Raw genomic sequence first — 27465 nt, 5'->3', positions numbered from 1 at the left:
GATACGATTTTTTTATTCGTAGCCTTTTTCTCTAATTTTTTTTTTTTTTTTTTTTTTTTTTTTTTGCATTATTTGTGTTTTGTTCAGGTAAACAGACTGTGTATCACCTGGAAGCTTCATTCTGACTTTGACTGCCCGATTCGTAAACATATCCTTGTGAAATAAATGGCAGTGCGGTGAGCGTTCATTATTCCCTTACACACACGCACACACAGACACACACACACATACACACACGTACATACTTACATATAATACGTTACAAACCGTCAGAAACAAAACCATGAGCCCAGAGATGCCAGACGCAAGACAAAACCACACAAACAACATTAAAACCGTCCACGCAACACACACGCATCCAACACACACACACAGAGACACAGTAAAACACTCCATGCAACACGTAAGCACAAGAGACGAAGACAACACAGCGACACAACGTAATGCGAAAGAGAGAGAGAGAGAGAGAGAGAGAGAGAGAGAGAGAGAGAGAGAGAGAGCGATGCGGTAGGACAGTTTGGGCAGTAGCGGGCAGGGGAGATGTTAGCAGACCCAACAAGTGCCTGGTGAGGTTTCCGAGGTGATCGATGTAGCGTGTGTCTCCCGAGGTTGCGACTGGCAGGTTCAGACACTCGGTGAAAGGTACCAGGGGGTGATACATCTTGCCGGCCCCTCAGTAAGCAAGAAGGTGCGAATGTGTCTTGTGTTGAGGTGGAGTGTTCTTACGCAGTCTGGTGCTAATTTTGCCGTGTTCGATGTTATATAGCTTCTATTGAGATATTCCTAATCGGGACGTGACTGATCCTTGAAGATTATAAGACGAAGGGGGAATAGACTGTGGAGTTGATGACCTGAGATGGAGTTTGCTGAGTGTTTGTAGTGTGCTTAGAGAGAGAGAGAGAGAGAGAGTTAAAACCAAGACATGATGGATGCTATCAAATATTTATGGCCGTTTTTCTTTTGTGTGTGTTGTGTGATGGAAATGACGATTCTGGGGAAATACATAAATCTCTCTCTCTCTCTCTCTCTCTCTCTCTCTCTCTCTCTCTCTCTCTCTCTCTCTCTCTCTCGCGGTGATGCACGGAAAGGAAATCACTCACTATTCTGATTTTTCTTAAATATTCTTCTTGAAAACTCATTATTATTATTATTATTATTATTATTATTATTATTATTATTATTATTATTACTATTATTATCATTACTACTACTACTACTACTACTGCTACTACTACTATAACTTATATATTTACTCATTTATTTTTTATTTATTTATTTTTTTCAAGGCAAGCTGGAGGCCTAACAAAGCTACCTAGGAATTATAGTAGGCCCAAATTTCCTGGCACTCACTTTCCTCTCCTCATATGTGTTTCAGTTCAACGATGTTTTGATACTGTGTGTGTGTGTGTGTGTGTGTATAAATAAAGAAGCGTGTTTGTTTTCTTTCGGTACTGCTCTCTCTCTCTCTCTCTCTCTCTCTCTCTCTCTCTCTCTCTCTCTCTCTCTCTCTCTCTCTCTCTCTCTCTCTCTCTCTCTCTCTCTCTCTCTCTCTCTCTCTCTCTCTCTCTCTGTGTGTGTGTGTGTGTGTGTGTGTGTGTGTGTGTGTGTGTGTACTAGGGAATGAAGAGAGGATAAGAATAACGAGAGGCAACAAGAGGAGGAGAGAGAGAAAGAGGAGAGAAAAAATTATGATGATGATGAAGTGAAGGAAAAAAAAAGGACGATGATGAGAAAGGAGGAGGAGGAGGAGGAGGAAGAGTGGGAGAAGGAGAAATTTGGAGTGGCTTGTCTGAAAACTTGTCATGAAGAAAGTTTTTTATCATTGGAATTATTATTATTATTATTATTATTATTATTATTATTATTATTATTATTATTACTATTATTATTTTATTATTATCGCATTCATCATCATCATATCATTAACTCACAAATGAATTTTTAGACAGTATTTGGCTTCTTGATCCTGTAAAAGAAAATAGTAGTAGTAGTAGTAGTAGTAGTAGTAGTAGTAGTAGTAGTAACAACAATAATAACTGATGAAATTTATCACTGAATCTGATCTCTCTCTCTCTCTCTCTCTCTCTCTCTCTCTCTCTCTCTCTCTCTCTCTCTCTCTCTCTAACACCTGTACTCACTATTCTGCAACCTATTAACTAATTATCTAACTAATCACTAACTAATCATCTACTTTTCTCAACAAACAGGAAGAGCTTTCGATCACTACCGCCACCACCACCGACCACCACCGCCAGCATGAATCACTACCTCAGCAGACAAATAACCACCACCACCACCTGCCTGCTGCCTCTCCTGCTACTACTGCTGGCGACTGGGACTCCTCACAAAGTCACCGCCAGACGTATCAAGAACAACGAAGGTAAACAGGAAGGAGAATGAAAGTAGGGATAGAGGAAAGAGAGAGAGAGAGAGAGAGAGAGAGAGAGAGAGAGAGAGAGAGAGAGAGAGAGAGAGATGTTGTTGTCGTTGTTGTTGTTGTTGTTGTTGTTGTTGTTGTTGTTGTTATGTGTGTATTTATAAAGTTAAATAAATCATAAGTTTGTGCTTGATTCTTGTTTTTTTCTTGTTTTTTTTTGTTTATTTTCCTTTTTTTCCCCTTTGGTTTATGTCTGTCTGTCTGTCTGTATACTTGTTTACTTGCATGATTAATTTTGTTTGCTTTTATAGTTTTGCGTATATCTACTGGCCCGAGAGAGAGAGAGAGAGAGAGAGAGAGAGAGAGAGAGAGAGAGAGAGAGAGAGAGAGAATTGAGTTTTCCGTGTTGAGGAGGCGTCAGTTTGTCTCCCAACTTCCTCTCTCTCTCTCTCTCTCTCTCTCTCTCTCTCTCTCTCTCTCTCTCTCTCTCTCTCTCTCTCTCAAACGCGTGAAATGTTTGTCTTTTCATGTTCAACTTTGTTTCCTCTTGAATTTGATAAAGTGGTTCTTCTTTTCCTTCCTTCCTTCCTTCCTTCCTTCCTTCCTTCCTTCCTTCCTTCCTTCCTTCCTTCCTTCCTTCTCCTGCTCCTCCTTCTCCTCCTCCTCCAGAACAAACACATTAGCTTTCTTCCTTATGTTTATGTAGGAAATGTATTACTGTGTGTGTGTGTGTACTGCAGACGCACGAACTCTCTCTCTCTCTCTCTCTCTCTCTCTCTCTCTCTCTCTCTCTCTCTCTCTCTCTCTCTCTCTCTCTCTCTCTCTCTCTCTCTCTCTCTCAAGACTGATGGGACTTTACTGCCTTCAATCGATTCTTTTCTCTCTCTCTCTCTCTCTCTCTCTCTCTCTCTCTCTCTCTCTCTCTCTCTCTCTCTCTCTCTCTCTCTCTCTCTCTTTAGTGTTTCTTTCCAACAAAGTTATCGCGTTTTTGCTATCCCCCTTCATTCTTCTCTTCTCTCACACACATATCTCTTCACTTGCTATCTTCTCCCCTCGTTTGTCACATTTCTGTCTTTGTATTTTCTGTCTTCTCTTTCGCTTACTCTTCCACTTCCTTATTCCTTCTGTCTCTCTTCCGTATTCGCTCACTCATCCACTCATTCATTCACCCACCAACTCACTCATTCACGCACTGATTCATTCATTCAGTCATTAAGTCAGTCAGTCATTCACTCACCCATTCATTTATTTATTCAGTCATTCAGTCACTTCTCAATTACCCAACCAGTCTGTCAGTCATTCAGTCGCTCAATCAGTCATTCACTTACTCATTCGCTCAGTCAGTCAGTCAGTCAGTCAGCCAGTAAGTCAGTCGCTCAATCAATCATTCACTCATTCATTCGCTCAGTCAGTCAGTCAGTCACTAATTCACCACTCTCTAAATTGCAGTAATTAATATCCTTCATATTATGTAGCAATGAAGACGTTCATGCATATATTACTCAACGAGGTTCTCTCTCTCTCTCTCTCTCTCTCTCTCTCTCTCTCTCTCTCTCTCTCTCTCTCTCTCTCTCTCTCTCTCTCTCTCTCTCTCTCTCTCTCTCTCATATTTAAAACTATGAATCAAATGACATAAACAAACTGATGAACTAATAATGTAATAAAAAAAACAGACTAAAGAAGAAGAAATAAAACCGAAATATAAATGAAAAAAGGAGTAAATTAAGAAAAATTGTTATTCCTGAAAAAAAAAATCACAAACAAAACTGAAAGAAAACGAAATGGGAGCTTCACAAAGAAAACGAGAAAACAAAAGTAACGGCAAAGGAAGGGAAAGAAAACGGAGAAGGAAAGGAGAGAGAGAGAGAGAGAGAGAGAGAGAGAGAGAGAGAGAGAGAGAGAGAGAGAGAGAGAGAGAGAGAGAGAGAGAAAGGGGGAATGGGAAGATCAGGGAATGAGATAAGAAAAGAGGAGAGAATAAAGGAGAAAAAAAGGAGGAAGGAAAGCAAAATGGAGAGAAAAGAGAAAGAAAAGAGAAACGGAGAGATGAGTGAAGAGAGGAAGGGGAAAGAAGGAAAGAAGAAAGAGGGAGAATAAAAACGTAAGGAAATGAACGAGAAAGAAGCGAATGGGAGGATAAGAAAGAGGAAAGAAGGTAGAACGGAGGGAAAAGAGAAAGAACGAGAAATAGAGAGGTGAGTGAAGAGAGAGGAGGTGGAATCGGAGGAAGAGGAGGAGGAGGAGGAGGAGGAGGAGGATATTATCAAAATCTCCTTCGCTACCTCCTTCGATTCCTTTAAAAGACTCCTTAGGTAACGGCCAGGTCACAAGTCCTCAAATCCTCTTCCTCTTCCTCTTCCTCCTCCTCCTCTTCCTGTTTAGTCTGGGCTTATTTAATCCTTCCATCGTCTCGCTCCTTCCCATTTCTTCTCTTTCTCTCAAATATTCGTGTTATTTCCTCTTATTTTTTCCATTTATGTCTAGTGCTTCCTTTATCGTCATCCTCCTCTTGTTCCTTCTTCGTTTCGTCAATTTCTTCCTCTTTATTGTGTTTGTGTTGTTCTTTTTCTTCTTCCTCCATTCCTTTTTTTTTCTTCATTTTATTTATTTATTCTTTATGTACTCTTGATCTTCTGGTGTTGTGGTTTATCTTCTTCTTCTTCTTCTTCTTCTTCTTCTTCTTCTTCTTCTTTCCTTCTTCTTCTTCTTCTTCTTCTTCTTCTTTGGACAAACTCTCCTTTCTTCATAATTTGTCTTTTCCTATCAATATATTATTTTTTTTTCGATTTTCCTTCCATTTACCTTCACATAACTCTCTCTCTCTCTCTCTCTCTCTCTCTCTCTCTCTCTCTCTCTCTCTCTCTCTCTCTCTCTCTCTCTCTCTCTCTCTCTCTGACCTACACCTCCCATCCATCTTCAAAAACTCCCTTGCAAGACGACACAAAGAAAATGGGAAGAGGGGGAGAGAGAGAGAGAGAGAGAGAGAGAGAGAGAGAGAGAGAGAGAGAGAGAGAGAGAGAGAGAGAGAGAGAGAGAGAGAGAACATTTATAGCGAAAAAATCGAAAAATGCTGAGTTGAAACCACATATTTAAGCGGAGAGAGAGAGAGAGAGAGAGAGAGAGAGAGAGAGAGAGAGAGAGAGAGAGAGAGAGAGAGAGAGAGAGAGAGAGAGAGAGAGAGACTACCAATAACACCCTTACAGCTACTTCAAGGCGTTTATCATAGCTACCACCACACTCACCACCACCACCATCAACACCACCACCACCACCACTACCCCAGCATCCGTAACCATGGCAACCTAATATCGTCAACATCAGCACCATTCTCACTGGCTTGCTACGTAACAGATCGATGTAGTATTTAGTTGTTAGCTGTAGAATTGCTATCACTTCAGAGGGAGAGAGAGGCAGACAGAGAGACAGACAGAGGGAGAGAAGGAAACGTCAAGGAAGAGGAGGTAAGAATGGGAGAGAGGGAGGAGAGGAAGGGAGGAGGAAGAGGAAGAGAAGGAAGGCAGGTCATTACAGAAATATCATCGTAGTTAGGCAGCACCAAGAAGGGAAATATGAAGAGGAAGAGGAGTATTAAAGAAGGAAGAGGAGGAAGAAGAGGAAGAAAGAGTGATGGCGCTTAGAAATTGAGAGAAAAGGAATGAGAGAGAGAGAGAGAGAGAGAGAGAGAGAGAGAGAGAGAGAGAGAGAGAGAGAGAGAGAGAGAGAGAGAGCGTAAAGAAATACAGCTCAAATTCAGCGAAGCATCAAAGAAGACAAACATTCTCTCTCTCTCTCTCTCTCTCTCTCTCTCTCTCTCTCTCTCTCTCTCTCTCTCTCTCTCTCTCTCTCTCTCTCTCTCTCTTCAAAATAAAGCACATACATCTCTCTGGAGGCTTAAGAAAAGTGAGAAGTAAGGAATAGAACTGAGAGGAAAAGGTGCAGAAGAGGAGGAGGAGGAGGAGGAAGGAAAAAGAGATTCAGAAGTAGGAGTGGGGAGGAGGAGGAGGAAAAAAGAAGAAAAAAAGAAAAAGAAAGATACATTGATACATAAAGATAAATAGATAGGTAGTGAGAGAGAGAGAGATACGTAGATACATACAGTACATACATACATACATACATACATACAAAGAGAGATAGAAAAGAAAAATGAGGATGAAAGAAAGTTAAGCAAAAAAGGAAAAGAGAGAAAATGAAAAAAAGTGACAAGAAACAAAAATAATCTACAAAACACGAAGCAGAAATTTAAAAAAAAAAATAATAATAATAATAATAAAAACTTAGATAAGAATAAACTAAAAGATTACGAAAAAAAAAAGATTTGCACAGAAAAGCAAAGGGAAATTTTTATTGAAAACATATTTGCGTCAAGAGATTTTACATAACATACAAATAAGACATCAAAGTAAATCCCTAAAAAAAAAAAAAAAGGAATAATAGGAGCTGCCGGGAAGAAGGAAGGAAAAAAAGCAAAATCGTAAAAAGGCAACGTACAAGAACAAAGGAATAAAAAGAGAAAATATGATAAGAGTTTTAGTACGAAGAGTAAGAAGGAGGAAAAGGAAATACGAGGAGGAGGAGAAGAGGAAAGAATTACCAAGAAGAATAAGAAGGAAATGTTTACACACACACACACACACACACACACACACACACACACACACACACACACACACAAGGAAGCAAGAATAATATGAAAATAGTACAAAAAATAGTATACAAGTTTAAAATTGTCTAGAGATAGTTAACAAGTTCTATATAAAGTGTACGAAGAATAAAAATTAAACAATGAAAATACTAAGAAACAAAATCAAATGAAACAACTAAAAGGGAAGAGTAATCAAGAGGAGGAAGAGGAGGAGTAAAAGAAGAAACAAAGGAAGAAAGAAAAAGAAGAGGAAGACGAACAAGGGAAGGAGTAGGAAGGAGAAAGCAACAACAACAACAACAACTACTACTACAAGAGAAGGAGGAAGAGGAGGTCGTTGCGGACAGAAGATGAATAGAGAGAGAGAGAGAGAGAGAGAGAGAGAGAGAGAGAGAGAGAGAGAGAGAGAGAGAGAGAGAGAGAGAGAGAGAGAGAGAGGAGGCACCGTGGACTAAACGCTCTGGTGATTAGTTTATTGAGGAATAGAGGGCGTTAGTGACTTGATTGGGTCTGGGGAGAGAGAGAGAGAGAGAGAGAGAGAGAGAGAGAGAGAGAGAGAGAGAGAGAGAGAGTATACAAGTAGGTCATGTCAGGTTAAGAAGAGGAAGAGGATCGAAGAGAAGATAAGAGGTTTAAAAGGCGTGAGGGTTTTGTACTCTCTCTCTCTCTCTCTCTCTCTCTCTCTCTCTCTCTCTCTCTCTCTCTCTCTCTCTCTCTCTCTCTCTCTCTCTCTCTCTCTCTTATTCCTCATCAGCTTCCTTCATATTTTTCAATTATTAATCATCTAATTCTTTACAATCAAAATTTCTTGTTCCTTTTTTCCTTCCTTCCTTTCTTCTTCTTCTTCTTCTTCTTCTTCTTCTTCTTCTTCTTCCTCCTCCTCCTCCTCCTCCTCCTCCTCCTCCTCCTCCTCCTCCTCCTCCTCCTCCTCCTCCTCCTCTTCCCTCTCGTCCACCACCATTTTTCTCTCTTCTTTTTTCTTCATCAATAACTAAAAATATGTTCCCAAGCTGTGTTTTTTTCCACCCTTCTTTCTTTTCCTGTTTTCTCTCCAAGTATCCTTCCCTATTTCCTTTTTCATGTCCCTTGTTTTATATATTTATTCTTTTTTCTCTCTTCTTTCGACCTTCATTTACTTATTTTTGTCTCATATTTTCGCATTTTCTTTTTTTCATTAACGTCTACCCTTCTTTCGTCCTTTCTTGCTTCATTTTCTTTTCTTCCTTCTTTATTTATTTACTTTGTTATATTTATTCATTTATTTATTTTAAAACCTAATTTCCTTATTTTTTTCATATTTCGTCTATTTGGTTTCACTCATTTCTTATTTTCATTTTTATTTATCCATTCTCATCCTTATTTATTTATTCATCTATCTATCTATCTATCTACCTACTTTTTTTCCTCTTTCATTTATCTTTCCTCCGTTCTTCACCTTCCAGAGAAAAGCGAGAGAGGGAGAACATAAAATTTATAGTCCAACAAATCACGCGTGGATGACAGGAGAGGGGGAAAAAATATAAATAGGAAGAAGTAAATATATGTGTTCCCCCTTCAAAAAAAAACGTTTTCTCTGATGTCAGATGGCTGTCTTTCCTTCTATCCCGTTTTCTGTTGGTAATATAATGCTCGTGTTTTTAAAAGTCTGTGGATTCTGAAATAATGTGGAGTTTATACAGGTTACTGAGATCGTAGTGAATTTTATAGTTTTATTTATTAATTTATTATATTTTTTTTATTAGTTGTAATAGTAGAAGTAGTCGTAATTATTTATTTAGTTTATATTTGGTTTAATATACGCTTATTCTATCTTTATCTATTCATTTTATTTAATTATCTACTTTTATTTTCTTTCTGCACTGGAAACGAGTGATTGATTATGACAGTGGACGCTATGAGTGAAAAATTACGTTGTTTTACGTCATAATTTGAGCGTGAGTGATGAGTATGGGTTAGTGATTACGTATTGTGTGTATGTAGATGAGTGAGGGACTGCTTTGTTATGGAGGAGGAGGAGGAGGAGGATGGTAATGAAGAGGAGGGAGTGGATGAAGGAAGATACAAGAAGGGGAGGAGAAGATGGTTGTGGTGAAGGAGGAGGTTAATGAGAAGGAGATGAAGGAGATAGAGGAGTAAGGAGAAGACGAGGAGATGAAGGAAGAAGACGGAAACAAAGTAGTGGTAGTAGTAGTAGTAGTAGTAGTAGTAGTAGTAGTGGTGGTGGTGGTGGTGGTGGTGGTAGCAGTGAAGAAGAAGAAGAAAAAGAGGGAGAAAAGGGAAAAAGAAAAATGAAAAGAAGAGAGAGGAATAAGCACAGGAACAAGAATAGAAGGAAGACGAAGAAAAAAAGATAACATAAGAAGGATAACAACAACAAGAAGAAAAGAAGAAGGGAGGATGAGAACGAGGAGGAGGCGGAAGAAGAGGAGGAAGAGAAAGATTCACTTGCAGTTTAGATCAAGGTTTATGAAAATGCTTAACTTTCTGACGCATTACTGAAGCAAATTTCTATAATGTGAACTAAATTACTAATTGAATAACCTGACGCGTTAAAAAAAAAAAAAAAAAAAAAAACGGTAGAAAAAATTAAATGGAGTGTGTGTGTGTGTGTGTGTGTGTGTGTGTGTGTGTGTGTGTGTGTGTGTGTGTGTGTGTATGTGTGTGTGTGTGTGTGTAAATCTTCAGGAGCCATTTAACCTAATTCTCTTTCCCTCTCCTTCTCCTTTTCGTATTTATTCCGTTTTCCTTATTCCTCATTTTATTCTTTATCGCTGTTGCTTTCTTTTCTTTCGTCCTAATTTTTCTCCCTATCCTTCTCCTCCTCCTCCTCCTCTCTGTTCATCTTCTCTTGACCCTCCTTTGTCCCTCTCATTCTCCTCTCACTTCTTTCATCTTTCTTTGTCATCTTTCTCCCCATTCTCCTTTATCTCCCTGTCTCCTCTTTATACATTTTCTCTCCTCTCATCTTTCTTTTCCTCCTTTCCTCCCTCTCTTTCGTCCTTCTTCCCTGTTATTGACCTCTTTCCTTCCTTCCTTTTCCATTTCCGTCTCCTCCTCTTCCTCCTCCTCCTCCTCCTCCTCTTACTTTTTTTATCTTCTTCTTTACTCTCTTCTATTATCTTTTGATCTTTACTGTCCTCTTCCTTTTTTATTTCTCCCATTCTTGTTCCTACCTTTATTAGCTGTCCTCTCTCTCTCTCTCTCTCTCTCTCTCTCTAGCGTTTTATCTATCCTCTCCTATGTCTCTCTTTTCTTCCCTCCTGCTTTTCCTTTCACTTCCCTTTCCCTCCTTCCTTTAAGTTAAGTAGAATTTGTCCTACTCTCTCTCTCTCTCTCTCTCTCTCTCTCTCTCTCTCTCTCTCTCTCTCTCTCTCTCTCTCTCTCTCTCTCTCTCTCTCTCTCTCGTGTCCTCGTTTCGCCCCCACAAGTTGTCCAGTGTTTGCTCTCGCGACTCTCTTAATTAACATAACTTGACTGTAATATGTGGGAACCATTTGACCAACTCGAGAAATTACTTTTGTTGTCATTTCCGCGGAGTTCTTGGTGGTGGTGGTGGTGATGGTGGTGGTGGTGGTGGTGGTGGTGGTGGTGGTGGTGGTGGTGGTGGTGGACAAAGACGAAAGGAATGTAAAGAAAGAAGACAGAAGACGAATGTAAATGAGTAGAAATGTGAAAATAGAAATAAATGAATGAATAAATAAATAGACAAGAATATGAAAATGAAAGTTAAATTAAATGACTGTAAATGTGATGATAATAATGCTTGAATCTCTCCCGAGCCTAAATTGAAACTACTTTCCAAACGAAAATAGTTTCTTTTTACAGCCAAACTCCACAAAAATATTTATATACTAAAACAGCTGACCATTTTCTCTCACAAAGATAAAAACACCCTTTCCCTCAAAAAATAAAGTGACTTCACATAGGAGCGTCAATGCAGGTCACAGCACTTTCTCACCGCCGCCACTCAGGTCACACGATGAAGTAGCAAACCTCCTGATAACACAGCTTATATTACTCCCTTAACTGACCCATCACCCCATCACCCCATCGCCTCTTCGCCCCTGAGAGGAAAGTCAATACCGTGGCCTCTCTGCCTCTTTGTGTCAGTCCGCTTCCAAAAAGACGGTTCGTGACCTATCGTGGTGTTCAATCTGTCTTCAAAACCTCACACGGTTCTCATCCCTCAGTTGGTGCATCTTGTTCGAGTCTTGAGGAGCATGAGGAGCATTCACCACCCGCCTGCCAGTCGCTGCCCTCGCGAGAACTTAACATAATGGAAGTTGCAAGAAATCAGTTATCATACGCGACAGTTCCTTTGTAAAAACGTGCCTGTTCTTACCAGCCGGTCATTCCTATCCAGAGATCTTTTAAAGCTCTCTATTAACTGAACAATAGCATCGTGATTACCGAGTCTTTTCCATCACTTCGCCATTTTATTTACGACTAAGTTTCTTCCTGTATTCCAGTCACCTACAACTGTATTTGTGAATCAGTTTCTTCCTGCCTCTATTCCAGTTATTTGTGAACATGTTTCTGCATTGGTGGTTCAGTGGAAGGATTCTTGCCTGCCTTACTGCTCTCATAAGTGTTAGAATACCTTTCCCCGACTAAGATTAACAACATACAACCACTTTGACTGCAAGAAACCTAACACGACATATGACATTACCTTATTTAGTAACCTACACGAACATTGCCACATAAAACTACAAGTACTAGATCTTTGAACCTCTACGTGCAGTACACACTTCAGAATGTTTAAAAAGTTCAGATGAAATAATGCATAAGGCAGAGAAAGAGAGAGAGAGAGAGAGAGAGAGAGAGAGAGAGAGAGAGAGAGAGAGAGAGAGAGAGAGAGAGAGAGAGAGAGGAAATATCAGAATATACTTGTACTTAGCAAGCACCATAACTTTGAGCTATAAATTATGCTATATAGAAAGGCTTCCTCCTCCTCCTCCTCCTCCTCCTCCTCCTTCTCCTCCTCCGCCTCCATATAAAGTAGGTAATATGGCGTTGTTCCCTCCTCTTCGTCGTCGTCGTCCTCCTCCTCTTCCTCCTCCTTCTTCTCCTTCTCCTCCTTCTCCTCCTCCTCCTCCTCCTCCTCCTCCTCCTCCTCCTCCTCCTCTTCCTCCTCCTCCTCCTCCTTTATTCTCCTCCTCCTCCTTCTAATAAAGTAAATCATATAGCATTCCCCCTTCCTCCTCTTCCTCTATCTCCTCCTTCTCCTCCTCCTCCTCCTCCTCCTCCTCCTCCTCCTCCTCCTCCTCCTCCTCCTCCTCCTCCTCCTCCTCCTCCTCCTCTTCCTACTACTACTCCTCTTCCTTGTGATGAGCGAGCTGAGTCAAAAGCAGAAGAGAAGGAGGAGAAAGAGGAGGAGGAGAAGAAGGAGGAGAAAAGAACCTCACTCTTTTTCCTATTTTTCCTGAAGAGAGAGAGAGAGAGAGAGAGAGAGAGAGAGAGAGAGAGAGAGAGAGAGAGAGAGAGAGAGAGAGAGAGAGAGACCTTTATCACGTTCATTCACGCATACACACAAAATGAACGTTGCCAGGTCACGCATCCCTTGAAACCACACTAACATATTACCACATCATTATTACGCCCTCCCCTGTGTGTGTGTGTGTGTGTGTGTGTGTGTGTGTGTGTGTGTGTGTTGGATTAGTAATTTAACAACCTCATAATTACTATCCTATTTTTTTTTTTTTTGACATTTCTTCTCCACCCTGCTACCTTCTACAATGACACGGGAAAGGTTTAAGAAGAAAAAAAAAGTTTAAAAAGAAAGAAAAAGAAAAGTATGATATAACGAGTATGCAAAAATGAAAACGGGAAAATTTTTCTTATATTTTCTTTCCTCTCGCGTAAAAATAAGGAAAGTTTAAAAGTTATGAAGGGAAATTATAATCCCATATTTGCTCTTTCCTTCCGTTATAAAAAGAGATAGAATAGAGAAAATAATAATAAAAAAATCTATTGAACCTTACTAAAGAGAGGAACGACAAGGAGATAAAGGAGAATGGGGTGAAGGGTGACTAAGAAGGATGAGAGAATTGAGAGGAGGATGAGAGGAAGGAAGGAAGGAGGGTCAAGAGAAGATGAATAGGTGGAGGAGGAGGACGAGGAGGAAGGATGGGAAAAAATATATATATAGAGAAAAAAATGGTAACTCATATTTTCATGGCAACAATTAAAAATATATGGAAAGAAAAGTAAGAAATTATCTGTAGCCTAAGGAATGTCTTCTTTTTGTTCTTTATTTATGTTCCTTCTTGTTTCCTTGGCAACAATTAAAGAAAAAATGAAATTGTCTCAAACTTCAACTCTTAATTGTTCTTTCTTTGTGTTCCGCTTGTTTTCTTGACAATTAAAAGGAGGATAAAGAAAAACAGAAATTATTTTTAAACCAAGGACTGTTTTTCTAATTGTTTTTTGCTTCTCTTTCCCTTTGTTTCCTTGGCAATAGTTAACAAAGAAGAAAGGAAAGAATAAAATATTTTTTAACACAAGAACTGCCTTCTAATTATTTCTTTGTGTTTCTTTTCGTTTTTTTTTTTTTTTTTTGCAGCAGTTAGAAAGACAAGACAGAAAAAGCAAATTATCTTTAACCTAAGGATGGCAGTCCATTTTTTTTTTTTTTCGTAGGTCCTTTTTTTGTCAATAATTAAGAAGGAAAAGAAGGAATTGATCTTTAACTTAAGGATTCCTCTAATTGTTTTTTTTTATTTGTGTTCACTCGTTTTTCTTGGTAACAACTAAAAAGAAAACGGAGGAAAACTCTTTCTGGCAACAACTAAATACAGAAAGAAGAAAAAAATATCTAACCTCAAAACTACTTGTTCTTCATTTGTGTTCCCTTGCGTCCCGTCGGCAGTGCTGGGGTGCAACGAGGTAATGGAGGCGTGGCGGGGCAGGGACGGCCACTGGTTGGGTATGAACGGCTCCCTCATCAGCCCTAACTTTCCCATGCCTTACCCGTCCCGCCTACAGTGCCGCGTGGATCTGAAGGCGCCGCAGCAACACCGCATCAGGCTCCACTTCACCCACTTCTACCTCTACCATCCGCTCAACTCCTCCCACAGAAAGTAAGTGAGGCAGATCATCACTCAAGTATTGTTCTTAATCCTCTTGACTGCTATTTGGTGCATCTTTTCTTAATTACTAATCACTCGAAGATATTTTTACTTGTTCTGCAGCCGCCTCCAATCTTTAAACTGGGTAGATATTGCAGATTCTATTCTTTTTTAATCTTCACCTTTCTTCTACATGTTTATAAAGAGCTCACGCATTGCTTCTGATGGTGTTAATTCTTTCGTATTGCAGTGAAAGAAATAAACAACTTTCTTTTTTTTCGTGCAAGAGGAACTCAGAACTAGGGAAAAAAAAAAAGAGAGAGGGAAAAGGCCAACAGAGGTGCCAGTCCGTTGTTTCCCTAGGTAGCGTTTTCAAAGGTAACAAAGATAAGAACGTAAGATAAAGAAAGATGCAAGAAGCCATCAGGCCTACACGTGGCAATCCCTGTATGAAATATGCCTATTTATTTCCACCTATCCTCCTCATCCCTCAATCTAAATCTGTCTTACTAATTAACTATCCACCTTACTGACTAATTAGGAAGCCCAGTAACCATCTATTGAACAAACTATATCACTAACCAACTAAACAAACAAGCCAGGCAGTAATCACCTAATCACCTAACTATGTACCTCTTCCCTAACAGCTGTGAGGTGATGGACTCCCTGACGGTGAGCGAGAGTCCCACAAGCAGGCTGGGAACTTTCTGCGGCGTCGGGAAACCCCTGCCCATCATGTCTTCGGGGTCCTTCCTCAGCCTCGTCTTCAGAAGCTTGACCTCTGGGCCCCACGTCACTGGTTACCGGGCCATCTACACTTTTCTCAGAGGTGCCTTTACTCTCTCTCTCTCTCTCTCTCTCTCTCTCTCTCTCTCTCTCTCTCTCTCTCTCTCTCTCTCTCTCTCGCCTTACGAATACCTATCACTACCGGTAATCCATACAGGTGACAATTATTATAAAACACAAGATTTACTATATTTAACGGTATTCACCTTTACTGTTTGTATATTAAGAGTGATACGTATTCTCAAAGCGTAGCACATACATTGGTTCGTGTCGTGTTGAAGGGGAAGTTACCAGAGTACGTGTGGCGACGCAACCTCTAGTCCCGGTGGTGGAGTTTACCAGTGAAAGGAATGCAAGGGTGAGGTACTGGCTAATCGATACAAATGGACAGAAAGGAATAGGTTCTGAAATAGAGTAGTACGTGAATGGAATAGACTCAGTAACGAGGTTGTTATTGCTGTTATTAAAGTGTCATTTAAAGTGATAGTTAGATGAATGAGGATAATAGGTAGAAGTAAGTAGGTTTGTTTCATGCAGGGAATGTTGTGTTCAGCTCTGATGGCTTCTTGCTGTTTCCCTTATTTTTTTTTTTTTTTATGTTTTTTTCGTATCTTTTTTTTTTTTTTTATCTATGAAGCTTGAACTCGTAATTCTTGGTCTCATCTCGCATTCACTTTATCATCTCAAACTTTCCTTAATATTCTCTAACATTCCATCAAATTTCCTCTAACATTCCCTGAAATACCCTTAAATTTTCCATAACATTCTCTCAAATACCCTTAAATTTCCCCTAGCATTCCCCTCAAACTTTTCCTAACATTCCCTTAAACTTTCCCTAGCATTCCCTTAAAAACTTTCCCTAGCATCCTCTCAGATTTCCTTCTCTTGCATTACTGCGATTGACTGAATACACGCAGCAGTGACAAATGGTGGGACGTCTTGTGCAGCGAGTTACAAGAACATTCCTCACCTCTAACGCCTCTTCTTGCAGTCTATTCAGTGTGTGTGTGGGGGGGGCGGGGGGAGATAAGGTGAGGGTGCTTAATCTCCAGGGTACATAAATCTCACCCAGCTAAGCCCTAAGAATCACCAGGCCACCAGTGTAGCCAGGGCTGGTCAAGGCTGCGGAGGTGACTAAACTTTTTCCAGCTTGCACCAAAACTCAGAACTTAAACTCAAAACTGAAACTCCTTGATTTGCACTTCGAACTTTTTTTTTTCACCTCATTTTGTAAACTTCATGTGGCGGTACAAACACTCTCTCTCTCTCTCTCTCTCTCTCTCTCTCTCTCTCTCTCTCTCTCTCTCTCTCTCTCTCTCTCTCTCTCTCTCTCTCTCTCTCTCTCTCTCTCTCTCTCTCTCTCTCTCTCTCGTTCATGCATGAGTATTCTGACTTTTTTCTCTCGCCATGTGTATTAAAGGTGAAAATACGAGAAGAGGATGTAGTCGGATGGTTGTGAGGGGAGTTTATAACCTGACGGAGACACAGACGAAGGGAGAGAGAGAGAGAGAGAGAGAGAGAGAGAGAGAGAGAGAGAGAGAGAGAGAGAGAGAGAGAGAGAGAGAGAGAGAGAGAGAGAGAGAGAGAGAACAAAAAAAATTGATTAATCAGTAATTCCTTTTTTTTATTGCTTTCATTTTTCCTTCATTTTTTTCACCTTTCTTCTTCTTCCTCTTCTTCTTGATTTTCTAATGTTATTCTGTCATTCCTTCAAACATATTTTTTTCTTCCATTTCTTATCTTCGTCGTCTTTTATGTCCGATCGTTCATGCATTTTCTTTTATCTCCCCATTCCTCTTTTCTATTTCACTTCCTAATTCGTAACTTCCAATCTTCTTTCTTGTGAGTTCGTCCTCTTTCACTCTTCTATTTCTTCCTCTTTCCAAAAAACGAATAAAAAAATGAGTTTCCTCTTATCAGTTATCTCCTCCTTCCACTCTCAAGACTCCTGCAATATCGACCGTCACCGCCTCCTCTTGAATCAGTTATCTCTCCTCCTTCTCCTCTGCCTCCTCCTCCTTGGCCTCATTCTTCTTCTTCCACCTCACAAAACGTCATGAATATTGATCACAAGTACAGTCACAGTCAAAAGTCACTCACTCTTCTTCACCGTGCTTTGTGTTCTCTGGCTATTTTTAGTCTCCTGATCTGCTGACGGTCTCCTTATAAAACCTTGCGAGTGACAGATTCTGCTTCTATTTTCATCTATCTCAGGAACTGTTATATATTTCTTTCAGTGGCGTGTTTTGCTTTGTATCACTTCTTGTCTCGTGCACTCCTTGCTTCTCACTCGCTTTCTTCCTTCCCAACGTCACGGAAATTGGACGGGAAGGTGTGAGGGGAAGGTGTGACGGGAAGAGGGAAAACACTCGAGTTTCCTTAGACGTTCCTGTTGATTGATTGGTTAAAAAAAAGGGGGAAGGCGCTGCAACATTGTATACGTTCCTGTGCGGTTAGTCCATAAGAGTTTTTTGCTTTTTATCCTTCCTGCGACTTGAACTGATTGAAAAGGAGCATCGAGACACCTCAAACTGGTCAACTTTTTACGGATTCTTCGCCTAAATTCACCTTTCTCGGAGCAGCGTAATGTGTGGACCGTTTGCTTCTTCCTGCGACTTAAATTAATGTAAAAGTAGCATCAAGACACCTCCGAACTATATTAGTTAACGTTTTCCTTTAATCTTGGCTTGAATTTGTTATTTTAGAAGCGGCGTATTGAGTGAGCCTTCTGCTTTTCATTCTTGTGCTCTTGGTCTGACACTTTAACATATAAGAAAAAGGAAAAGAAAAAGAAAAATAACTGAGGAGCCATGAGCACAGTGGGAAAGATTGATTCAAATACAATATCTTTAAAGTCTTTCCCGGTGATATACAAATTATTAGTAGTTATAATTCTCCTAGATTTATTTTTTAACTTCAGTAAAGTCTAAGTTACTGGTCATCTCTACCTTCACGAAGACTGGACGGGGAGGGCTGTGAATGTGTTTATATCTTGCCTGAGTGTTGATTTAAGTGGTAAACGTGTGTTGGTGTGAGTCTAGCGTCTGAGATCTTCCTTCCACTCGCCCTCGTGTTTAATTCTGCTTTTTTATTCTGATTTTTTTTTCCTCATCTGCTCCTCTATTCATGTGTTATTTCTTCTTATATTTCTCTTATTTTTCTTTTCTTTAGTCATGTTTCATGTTGATTATTTTTTTTTTTACTTTTTGTTTTCTTTCCTGTGTCTCTATTCATGTTTCTCGTTTTCATATAAGTTTCATGCCTTGTTTTTTTCCTTTTCCTCCATTTCCATTAACATACATCGTACGTGTCAAACCGAAAATATTACACTTCTCTTCACTGATTATGTTCCTTCCTCTACAAATTAATATTGTTTACTGTATTCTCTTTCCTCCAGACTTCGGGTTGACGTCAGGCCACCAACTGCTCCACCACCCCTGCACCTTTGAGTTCAATTCCACTTTGTACCCGAGCGGGGAGATCCACAGCCCCAACCCAGGAGGTGTGTATGTGTTTAAGCGCTAAGGAAGGGAGAGTCAAGAGCTGCGATGACTGAAAAATGAACTGGTTATTGCCCCTCCTTAAAAAGTTGTTAGAAAATAGCTACTTGTGTGTTGTTCAATCTAGTTATGGTGTCTTCATATTACTCATTTGTTTGTCTACCAGTAGCTCTCCACACTCCTTATTTCTCCTTGTGGTCTTTCATCATAATGACAATCTAGGAATGGTAAAAGAAAATAGAGTAGACAGGGAAGTGTATGTCAAAGAGAACATTATTCCTAAACGTATTGGGATTGTACAAAGACTGTTTATAAAGGCTGCGAAAATTATTAGTGGTTCTCGTGGTTTTTTTTCTGTTGGCAATGAAGAGGCTAGTTTATTTATCAGCTGGATCATGAAAACTCTCTTAAGTCACCATTACTAGTCTGCTAAACGTAATAAGAGTTTAGACGCCGATATGTTTGAGAAAATAGACTGAGATAACAAGTTTTGAAAAGGCACTGGCCAGTTAAATCTTTTGGCAGCTTATCTTTGACTTATCAACGTAAATTAGTTCAGTGAAAAACATTAAAGATCCATATAGAATCTGGTTAACCCTTTCACTGCCGGTTGACGCATCTTTCCTTAATCACTAACCACTTTGAGACATCTTCTCTTGCTCCACAGCCACCTACGAACACTGTACCGATAGAAATTGCAGTGTATTATCTTTATCCTCTCCTTTCATGTCTATGCTTATAAAGATTCCATACATTGCTTTTAGTGCTGTCAGTTGTTGCATCCCTCAGTGAAAGTTAAAATACAACTCCATCAAGGCTTTCTTCACCGCCCCCCGCAGGCAAGTACCCGAGGAACACTGTCTGCCACTACGTCTTCCACGGCCGCAGCGATCAGAGGGTCAGGCTGGACTTTAAGTTCCTGGACGTGGAGGGGGTGGCGCCGTAAGTACTGGAATAACGAGTTCTGTCCGATTTATAAGTTTTGCTATATAGATCATTGTGTTAATATATATAGTTGTATATGTACTTACTGTCTGTCTGTTTGTCTGTCTGTTTATCCATCCGTCTTTGTCTGTCTATGCACTTATTTACTTATTCATCTACTTAAACTATCTATCCATCTAACTGTCACTCTGTCTATCTGTCTATACATTAATCTATCTATCTATAATTCTCTATCCATCCATCTCTCTATCTGTCTGTCTGTCTGTCTAGTTAGGAGAGGAAACGTGTGGTCAGGCAGGTGCTTCACGCGAGCCAGGTAGGCAGCCGCAGGTAATGTCTTTAATTAGTGACTTGATAACACCGTCTCCACCCCTCCCACCTTCCCATCTTCCCCCTCCCTTCCTCTTTCCCTTTCCCCACCTCGTACCTTCCCTTCTCCTCTTCCTCACTTCTTCCTCCCCTTCCTCCCAACATGTCTCCCTCATTTCCTCTCTCCCTTCCTCCTATCCTTACCTGTCTTACCTTGCTGTCTTCCTCCCAACATATCTTCCTCTTTCCTTCTCTTCCTGCTATTCTCATCTTCCTACATCCACCTCTTATCCTACCTCCTCCTCTTACTCCTCTTCCTTCCATACATCTCTTCTTCCTTACCTCCCTCTACTACTGTCTTCCTCCTTCTCTTCTTTCTATCCTTCCTCTCCTTTACTTCATTTCTCACATTGCCTTCTTCCTTCCCTCTCTCCTATCCCTCGTTACCTATCTCCATCCACGGCCTTCCTTTCTTCCTTCCTCCTGTCTTTATCCTCATTCTTTCTCCTCTTCCTCTTATCCCTTCCCACGCTTCCTCCCTGCCTCCCTCCTTCTGCAGGTGCTCGTTAGACAGCGACAGCGACTTCGTGGAGTTCAGCAGTCAACCGGGGGAGCATGAGTACGTACTGCCGCGTAGGTGTGGACGCTTCGCCCCTAAGGTAAGACTGTCTTATTTTCTTCCCATTTTACTTATTCCTATAGGCTGAAGAAAGACCAGGGAAGCTATAGGACGGAAAGGATGGACTTTAAGTGAGTTACTGAAGAGAGAGAGAGAGAGAGAGAGAGAGAGAGAGAGAGAGAGAGAGAGAGAGAGAGAGAGAGGGAAAGGACACCAGGGAAATTCTACAAGGGTGAGAATTCGAAATATATGAGAGGGCGAGAGAGAGAGAGAGAGAGAGAGAGAGAGAGAGAGAGAGAGAGAGAGAGAGAGAGAGAGAGAGAGAGAGAGACGAAACTAGGAAAACAAGAGGAATAAATAAAATCGATTGTTAAGTTAATGGAAACAATTAAATCTCTTCTTTGCTTTGAATTAACATTATTGTAGGGAAGCAAATTTAGAATGATATCAGTCTCCTTATCTTTTCAATTTTCCTCCCATGATATGTTAGGTTAGCTTACGGCAAGTTAGTTTAGGTTAGGTTAGGACACGACAAGTTTGGTTAGGTTAGATTAGGTCAAACAGGGACAAGTCAAGTTAGGCCAGTTTAGGTTAGGTTAGGTCAGGTTAGGCCGGTTTAGGTTAGGTTACGTCAGATCAGGTTAGGTTAAGTCAGATCAGGTTAAGTTAGGTGAAGTTAGGTCAGGTTAGGTTAGATTAGGTTAGGTTAAGTTAGGTTGAGTTAGCTTACTTTAAGTTTGGTGAAGTTAGGTCAGGTTAGGTTAAGTTACGTTAGGTTAGGTTACGTTAGGTTAAGTTAAGTTAGGCTACGTTAGGTTAGGTTAAGTTCGGTTAAGTATAAGGATCTTGGAATGAGCAAAACTTTCATTAGGGAATCTTAAATTCTCCTTACGTGCAATTTACGTGGATGCAATTTACAAGGGAGGAATTACGAGTAACTTAGACACAATTTCCACAAGCAATGAAAGAACAACACGTCTCCTGTATCCGTTTTCTATCACCGCCCCTTCTTCCCCTTCGTCAGGCAGTGGAGTCCGAGGGGTCTTTCCTGCGGGTGACCTTCAGGAGCAACCACAAATACGAGGGCCTGGGGTTCGCAGCTTCCTTCAGGTTCTTTACTGCCAAGAACAAGAAGACCCCCGGCCACATGCAGCCTCTGTCCGTGGCCGCGTCAGGTGCGTGTGGGGGAGGAGAGAGGAGGGATGAAGAAGAGGAGGAGAGGTGGAGAAGAGAAGTTAGTAGGTAGAGTAGAAAGAATGGAGGATAGGAGAAAATATGAGGGATAGAGAAGATAGAAACAACAAAGGAATAAAGAGAGTGAATACGTGAATGGGTGAGAGAGAGAGAGAGAGAGAGAGAGAGAGAGAGAGAGAGAGAGAGAGAGAGAGAGAGAGAGAGAGAGAGAGAGAGAGAGAGAGAGAGAGAGAGGGAAGAAGAGATGAGAGGGGAGGAAACAAAATAAATAGAGAAGAAAAACGAAGAGAGGGCAAAGTAAGAAAATGAAATTATAAGGAGAGGAAATGAAAGGGGAGGAAAGAGAAACGAAGACAAGAGAAGAGAAGGAGAGAGAAAGAGAGAGAAAGAGAGAGAGAGGGGAAAGGAGAGAGTGGACAAAGCTATTACATTTCACGAGAATTGAAAATGGAAGGGGTGGGAAAATGGTGTGTGTGTGTGTGTGTGTGTGTGTGTGTGTGTGTGTGTGTGTGTGTGTGTGTGTGTGTGTGTCTGGATCAAGTGATTACATATTCTTTGTGTTCCACGTGACTGAGAATTAAAGAGAGAGAGAGAGAGAGAGAGAGAGAGAGAGAGAGAGAGAGACAGAGAGATTTAAATAGCGTAAAGTTACTGTGTCCTTATTTGACGCGGTTGGCGATGAACAAGGGAAGCAAAGACAGGCACAAAAAAACACAGGTAAATGGAAGGTAAAAGTAATTACCGTCGTATCCTTTTAACTATCACAGGTGTGCCTAATTACCTCAGGTGGGAAAGTGGAGTGGAAACCTTCAATTTTTTCCGTTATCTTCTATCTCTCCTTCATTTTTCTATCCTTCACGGGAAATACCAAAAGGAAGGAAAAAATTATGAGAAGAAAAGTAGAATGCAGTTATCATGATCATTATTTCTATTGGTTTGTTTCTCAATCATATTCATCAATTCATTCATATTCAGTTTGTTTTCGTTTTATTATTGTTCATTACGATTTTTTTGAGATTTGTCGAGAATTTCATCACGTGCCTCGTATTGGTTCGCCGTCACGCATTGTCTTCACCACTCTCGGGAAACAAAAGAACTGCTTCAGTGAGGAGGATCAAGACACGAAAGAATTTAAATTGGCACTTTCCTCCTGGTTTCTCTTGTTTCTTTCAGGGTACGGCACTGTGACCTTGTTTATTTATTTACTTATCTTCTTTTTTTCACTCACGTACAGAAAATAATGAACAGACTAAATAACACACGCCTAAACGAACCTAACTTCATCTTTCGCTAATCTACCAGAAATCATGCACTGTTTCACCTCTTACTATAATGAAATTAATTAAATCCAGCTCGTTAAATGAGGTGCGTACATAATCAAGCTGAGAACTCCTGCATTCACTTTAGCTTTTAATTATATTCTGAACATTCACCTCTTATCTCTCTCTCTCTCTCTCTCTCTCTCTCTCTCTCTCTCTCTCTCTCTCTCTCTCTCTCTCTCTCTCTCTCTCTCTCTCTCTCTCTCTCTATCATTTAAGTATTTCATATTCGTAGTGGCTTACCAAATACTTATCAGAATAAATAAAATATGCAATAAAATATACATCCACAAGATCCTAACTACTATAACATTATCGCTTTATATCTCTCTAGCATGAACCTAACTAATCTTGCAGTACCTCCACTACAACATCTGCTTTCCGTACAACAACTATCTGCAACTGCTCCTTTACGTATTTCTCCCTTTAAGCACAATCATCATTACTATCTCTTCTGGTACAACTTTTATTCATCTATCGCCCCAGCTGATATCATTGCAGGCACGGTGATGAGAGGAGGTGGAAGTCAGTATGCCACTTCCTGCTTCACGTACCTAAATATTACTTCATTTCTCCCTGTAAGCTCATCACAACTATCTCTTCTGGTACAACTTCTATTCATCTATCGCCCCAGCTGATCTCATTGCAGGCACGGTGATGAGAAGAGGTGAAGTCAGTAAGCCGTGAAAACATTGCTCAGCGCCTATCCTGCCTTTCACTCTAATCTCCCCACTTCCCCCTACAGGTAGCGGCGGCGTGTGGTGGTGGCGGCATGACAGGTGGTTGGCGGAGACTGTAGCGAGAGTGTGTGGGGTTTTCCTCCTTCTGCGCCTTCTGTAGCGTTGGTTTTATCATTATTATTATTACTATTATCACTATTATTATTGGTATTATTGTTATCATTATAGTGGTAAGTGTGTGTCCATGTATTATAGTGTGAATAATAAAAGATATATATTTATTTTGTGTATAGGAATGGTGTTTTATTAATGCTATTATTATTATTACTACTTGTTCTGTACTTTGTTGTTATCATTCTCTCTCTCTCTCTCTCTCTCTCTCTCTCTCTCTCTCTCTCTCTCTCTCTCTCTCTCTCTCTCTCTCTCTCTCTCTCTCTCTCTCTCTCTCTCTCTCTCTCTCTCTCTCTCTCTCTCTCTCTCTCTCTCTCTCTCTCTGTGTGTGTGTGTGTGTGTGTGTGTGTGTGTGTGTGTGTGTGTGTAAGAAAGACCCAGAGAGAGAGAAAGAGAAAGAGAGAGAGAGAGAGAGAGAGAGAGAGAGAGAGAGAGAGAGAGAGAGAGAGAGAGAGAGAGAGAGAGAGAGAGAGAGAGAGAATCACCACCCCTCATCACCTGTCATCACTGAAACACTCCAGCATGACAGGGAGGAAAGAATAGGTAGCCAATTTATTAAAGGCCCAGAGAGAGAGAGAGAGAGAGAGAGAGAGAGAGAGGGAGAAAGAGAGAGAGAGAGAGAGAAAACACGTGTACTCGTCGCAGTTTAACACCTTAAATAATCGAGGCCATTTTGAGGGAGAGATGGTAAGGTGGAGGGAGGGAGTGGAGGGAGGTGGAGGGGCCATAACGCGGCCCTCCACCAGGTTTGTGGCGGACGGACAGCCCCTCCCATCAGCATTCCTCTCTAGTAATTATGAACTTTACCTCCACATTCCATCTACCACCACCACCACCACCACCACCAGTGTTTCCTAGTGACAGTATCAAGATCAGACAAAGGAACGTTAATTAATTACTATTGGGAGTTAACTATTCTACTATCAATGTTCCCTTTACTATGAATATTACCTCTATATTTTACTATCCCACCAACACCACCACTAGTTTTCTCGTGGCCAAGGATAAAAGTAATAAACATGTTAGCTTTATAATTAGAGCTATTGGAATTAACTATTTCACTATGAATGGTACCGCTATTTATTATCCCACCACTGCCACCATTTTCACCACTGTTTCCTAGTGACAGCATCAAGGAGACGAGACAAAGGGTAATGAACATGTTAACTAATTGCTACTATTAGGAGTTAACCACTGTTATTACTCATTGTCTTAGCATGGTAATTAATAGTAATCACTGTGGTTATCTAACGACTTTTCCTCTATTGTTTGTTTGGTGGGTAATGTTTAATTTGTTTTGCGTGTGTATATATTTTTTTTTTCATGTTTTCCCCTCCGACATTTTTTTATTCTTTTCCCATTCCAATATTTTTTTTTATCTTTCCCCTTCCAATATATTTATTTCATGTCCCCCCTGGAGTGTTTTTTTCTTTTCTAATATTTTGCTTTCCCGACATTTTAAAAAATCTTTTCCACTTTTGACATTTTCATTTTTTTTTTTTGCACTTTCTCTCTCTCTCTCTCTCTCTCTCTCTCTCTCTCTCTCTCTCTCTCTCTCTCTCTCTCTCTCTCTCTCTCTCTCTCTCTCTCTCTCTCTCTCTCTCTCTCTCTCTCTCTCTCTCTCTCTCTCTCTCTCTCTCTCTCTCTCTCTCTCTCTCTCTCTCTCTCTCTCATTCAACCTAACCTAATATAATCTAACCTAACCTAATCTAACATAACATAACATAACCTAATATAATCTAACCTAATTTAATCTAACCAAACCTAACTTAATCTAACCTAACCTAATATAACATAACCTAATCAAATATGACCTAACCTAATGCAATTTCACCAAAACTAAGCTAACCTAATATAACCTAACCTAAGTTGATTTAATCTAACCTAACGTAATTCAATTTAATATATCATAACATAACCTAACCTAACCTCAACCAACCTAACCTAACCTAACCGAATCTAACTTAATCAAGGACTTTGGTTAGTGTTTCCTCATAACTCGGTGTCATTAGATATAACTAGGGAGGGAAATGTCCACGGGGAAGAGTGACTGGAGGGAAAGTGTCCGTGGAGGGGAGCGGGGAAGCTGTTAAGAGGGAATAATGTGAGGGGAGGGTACAATGTTCAGGGATAGATGTAATGGTTCTTTTTTTATTGTTATTTTCTTCCCTCGTAAGTGTTGTCTTGTCTCTCATTCTCTGTCCTTCGTCCTTCTTTGTTTCTATGCATCAGCCAAAAAAGTAATGATAATAATGATGATGATGATAATAATAACAAGAAGAACATGTACAAGAAGAACAAGAATAAGAACAAGAATAAGAGGAAGAAGAACAACAACAACAACATCACCACCACCACCACCACCACCACCCTCAACAACAACAACAACAACAACAACAAGGCGGCGGAACATTGCGCCAGGGAGAAGTACAACATAAATCAAGGGCTTCAACAGAGCGGCTCCTCCCTCCTGCCTGCCAGCATTGCGCCACGCCAGCTTGAGGAAGGAGACACTCAATTAAGCACAATTAACATCCACATATGGTTATTACACGATCATGCCAGTGTTTTGTCACGTCCCCCACGCACCATACACACACCATACACTATACACACCCCATACAGATCCACTTAATGTTATGGTTCAAGGTGTGGTGAGAAGCATATAGTGGTGGTGAATATTGTATGATGAATATGGTACAAAGGCCACAAATGAATACAAAGGAAGGACAAATAGTAGATGTGCTGTTGATTTGAAAAAAAAAAACACACAAAGAAATATTAAAAAGGGAAAACAATTAACAGCAGCAGATTTGTTGGTCCTTACGAGGGTTGCTTGATATAAATGACACAAAGGAACAGACGCGCACACAAAAAAAAAAAAAATAGTAGGAGGTTTGTTGGCCATTGCTAGGCTGTTTGATATAAAGGACACAAAGGAAGAACAATCAGCAGCAGACATGTTGGCCGTTACGAAGATGTTTGATATGAGTCGCAGAGGAACACAAAGAAAGCACAAGCAACAGCAAATTTGTTGGCCCTTGCGATGCTGTTTGATATAAAGAAACAAAGGAACACAAAAGCAAAAAACAAACAAACAAATAACAGCTCTTGCGAAGCCGTTTGTGGTATAAAAGACAAACACACACACACACACACACAAACACACACACACACACACACACACACACTCACACACACACACACACACACAAAAGAAAAACACACAACACCAGACTTGTTGGTCCTTACGAGGTTCTCAGTCATAAGCCACACCATCTAATATGAAGTAAAAGACACAGGTTTCTGAAGATAATTACAATCAAAACTACACATCTCCCTTGCAAATTTCTGCCTCACTTCTATTATCACTTTCCCGCCTTCCTTTCGCGCCCCTCACCTCGACAGCTGCACCACACCTAAGGACATACCGCGAGGGAAGCTGCAAGAAGACCCCAGGCCCACGCGCAACAGCCCCATTATAAAATGTACCTATTTATATCAGCCTATCATCTTAATTCATATATGTGTTTCATTTACTATTAAATTTAAGCTCATGTTTACACCGCTAGGGCCTTATTATTGCTATTATTAGTAGTATCAGTAGTAGTAGTAGTAGTAGTAGTAGTAGTAGTAGTAGCAGTTGTTATTGTTGTTGTTGTTGTTGTAGCAGCAGTAAGAAGAAGAAGAAAATAAAGAAGAAGAAGAAAAGAAGAATAAGGAGAAGTACTATCACCATCCTCATTACTATTATTAACTGATTTTATTCTTTTATTCGTTTATCTAATTACGTATTTATTTATTCATTCATCTACCTCTTCATTTATTTACTTTACTTCTGATCCAAGTG

The 27465-nt window shown here is 40.3% G+C and overlaps 1 protein-coding gene across 3 annotated transcripts; it reads left to right on the top strand.

The window, feature by feature from the left end:
• Positions 1-508: 508 nt before the first annotated feature.
• On the top strand, positions 509-23725 carry LOC135088768 (suppressor of lurcher protein 1-like). 3 transcript variants are annotated; one of them, XM_063983780.1, is made up of 9 exons: positions 509-642; positions 2208-2380; positions 13894-14104; positions 14740-14921; positions 18276-18380; positions 19218-19320; positions 20192-20291; positions 21276-21426; positions 23510-23725. In XM_063983780.1, the coding sequence occupies exons 2-9, from the start codon at positions 2257-2259 to the stop codon at positions 23602-23604; spliced, it is 1071 nt and encodes a 356-aa protein (XP_063839850.1). In that variant the 5' UTR covers positions 509-642; positions 2208-2256; the 3' UTR covers positions 23605-23725. The 3 variants fall into 3 exon arrangements, with proteins under 3 accessions (XP_063839850.1, XP_063839849.1, XP_063839847.1); XM_063983779.1 differs by having other exon boundaries at positions 524-676; XM_063983777.1 differs by having other exon boundaries at positions 524-688.
• The last annotated feature ends 3740 nt before the right edge of the window (positions 23726-27465 follow it).

Source organism: Scylla paramamosain, chromosome 31 (genome assembly GCF_035594125.1).
Source record: "Scylla paramamosain isolate STU-SP2022 chromosome 31, ASM3559412v1, whole genome shotgun sequence".
Lineage (NCBI taxonomy): Eukaryota > Metazoa > Arthropoda > Malacostraca > Decapoda > Portunidae > Scylla > Scylla paramamosain.
This window is presented reverse-complemented; position numbering and strand designations above follow the sequence as displayed.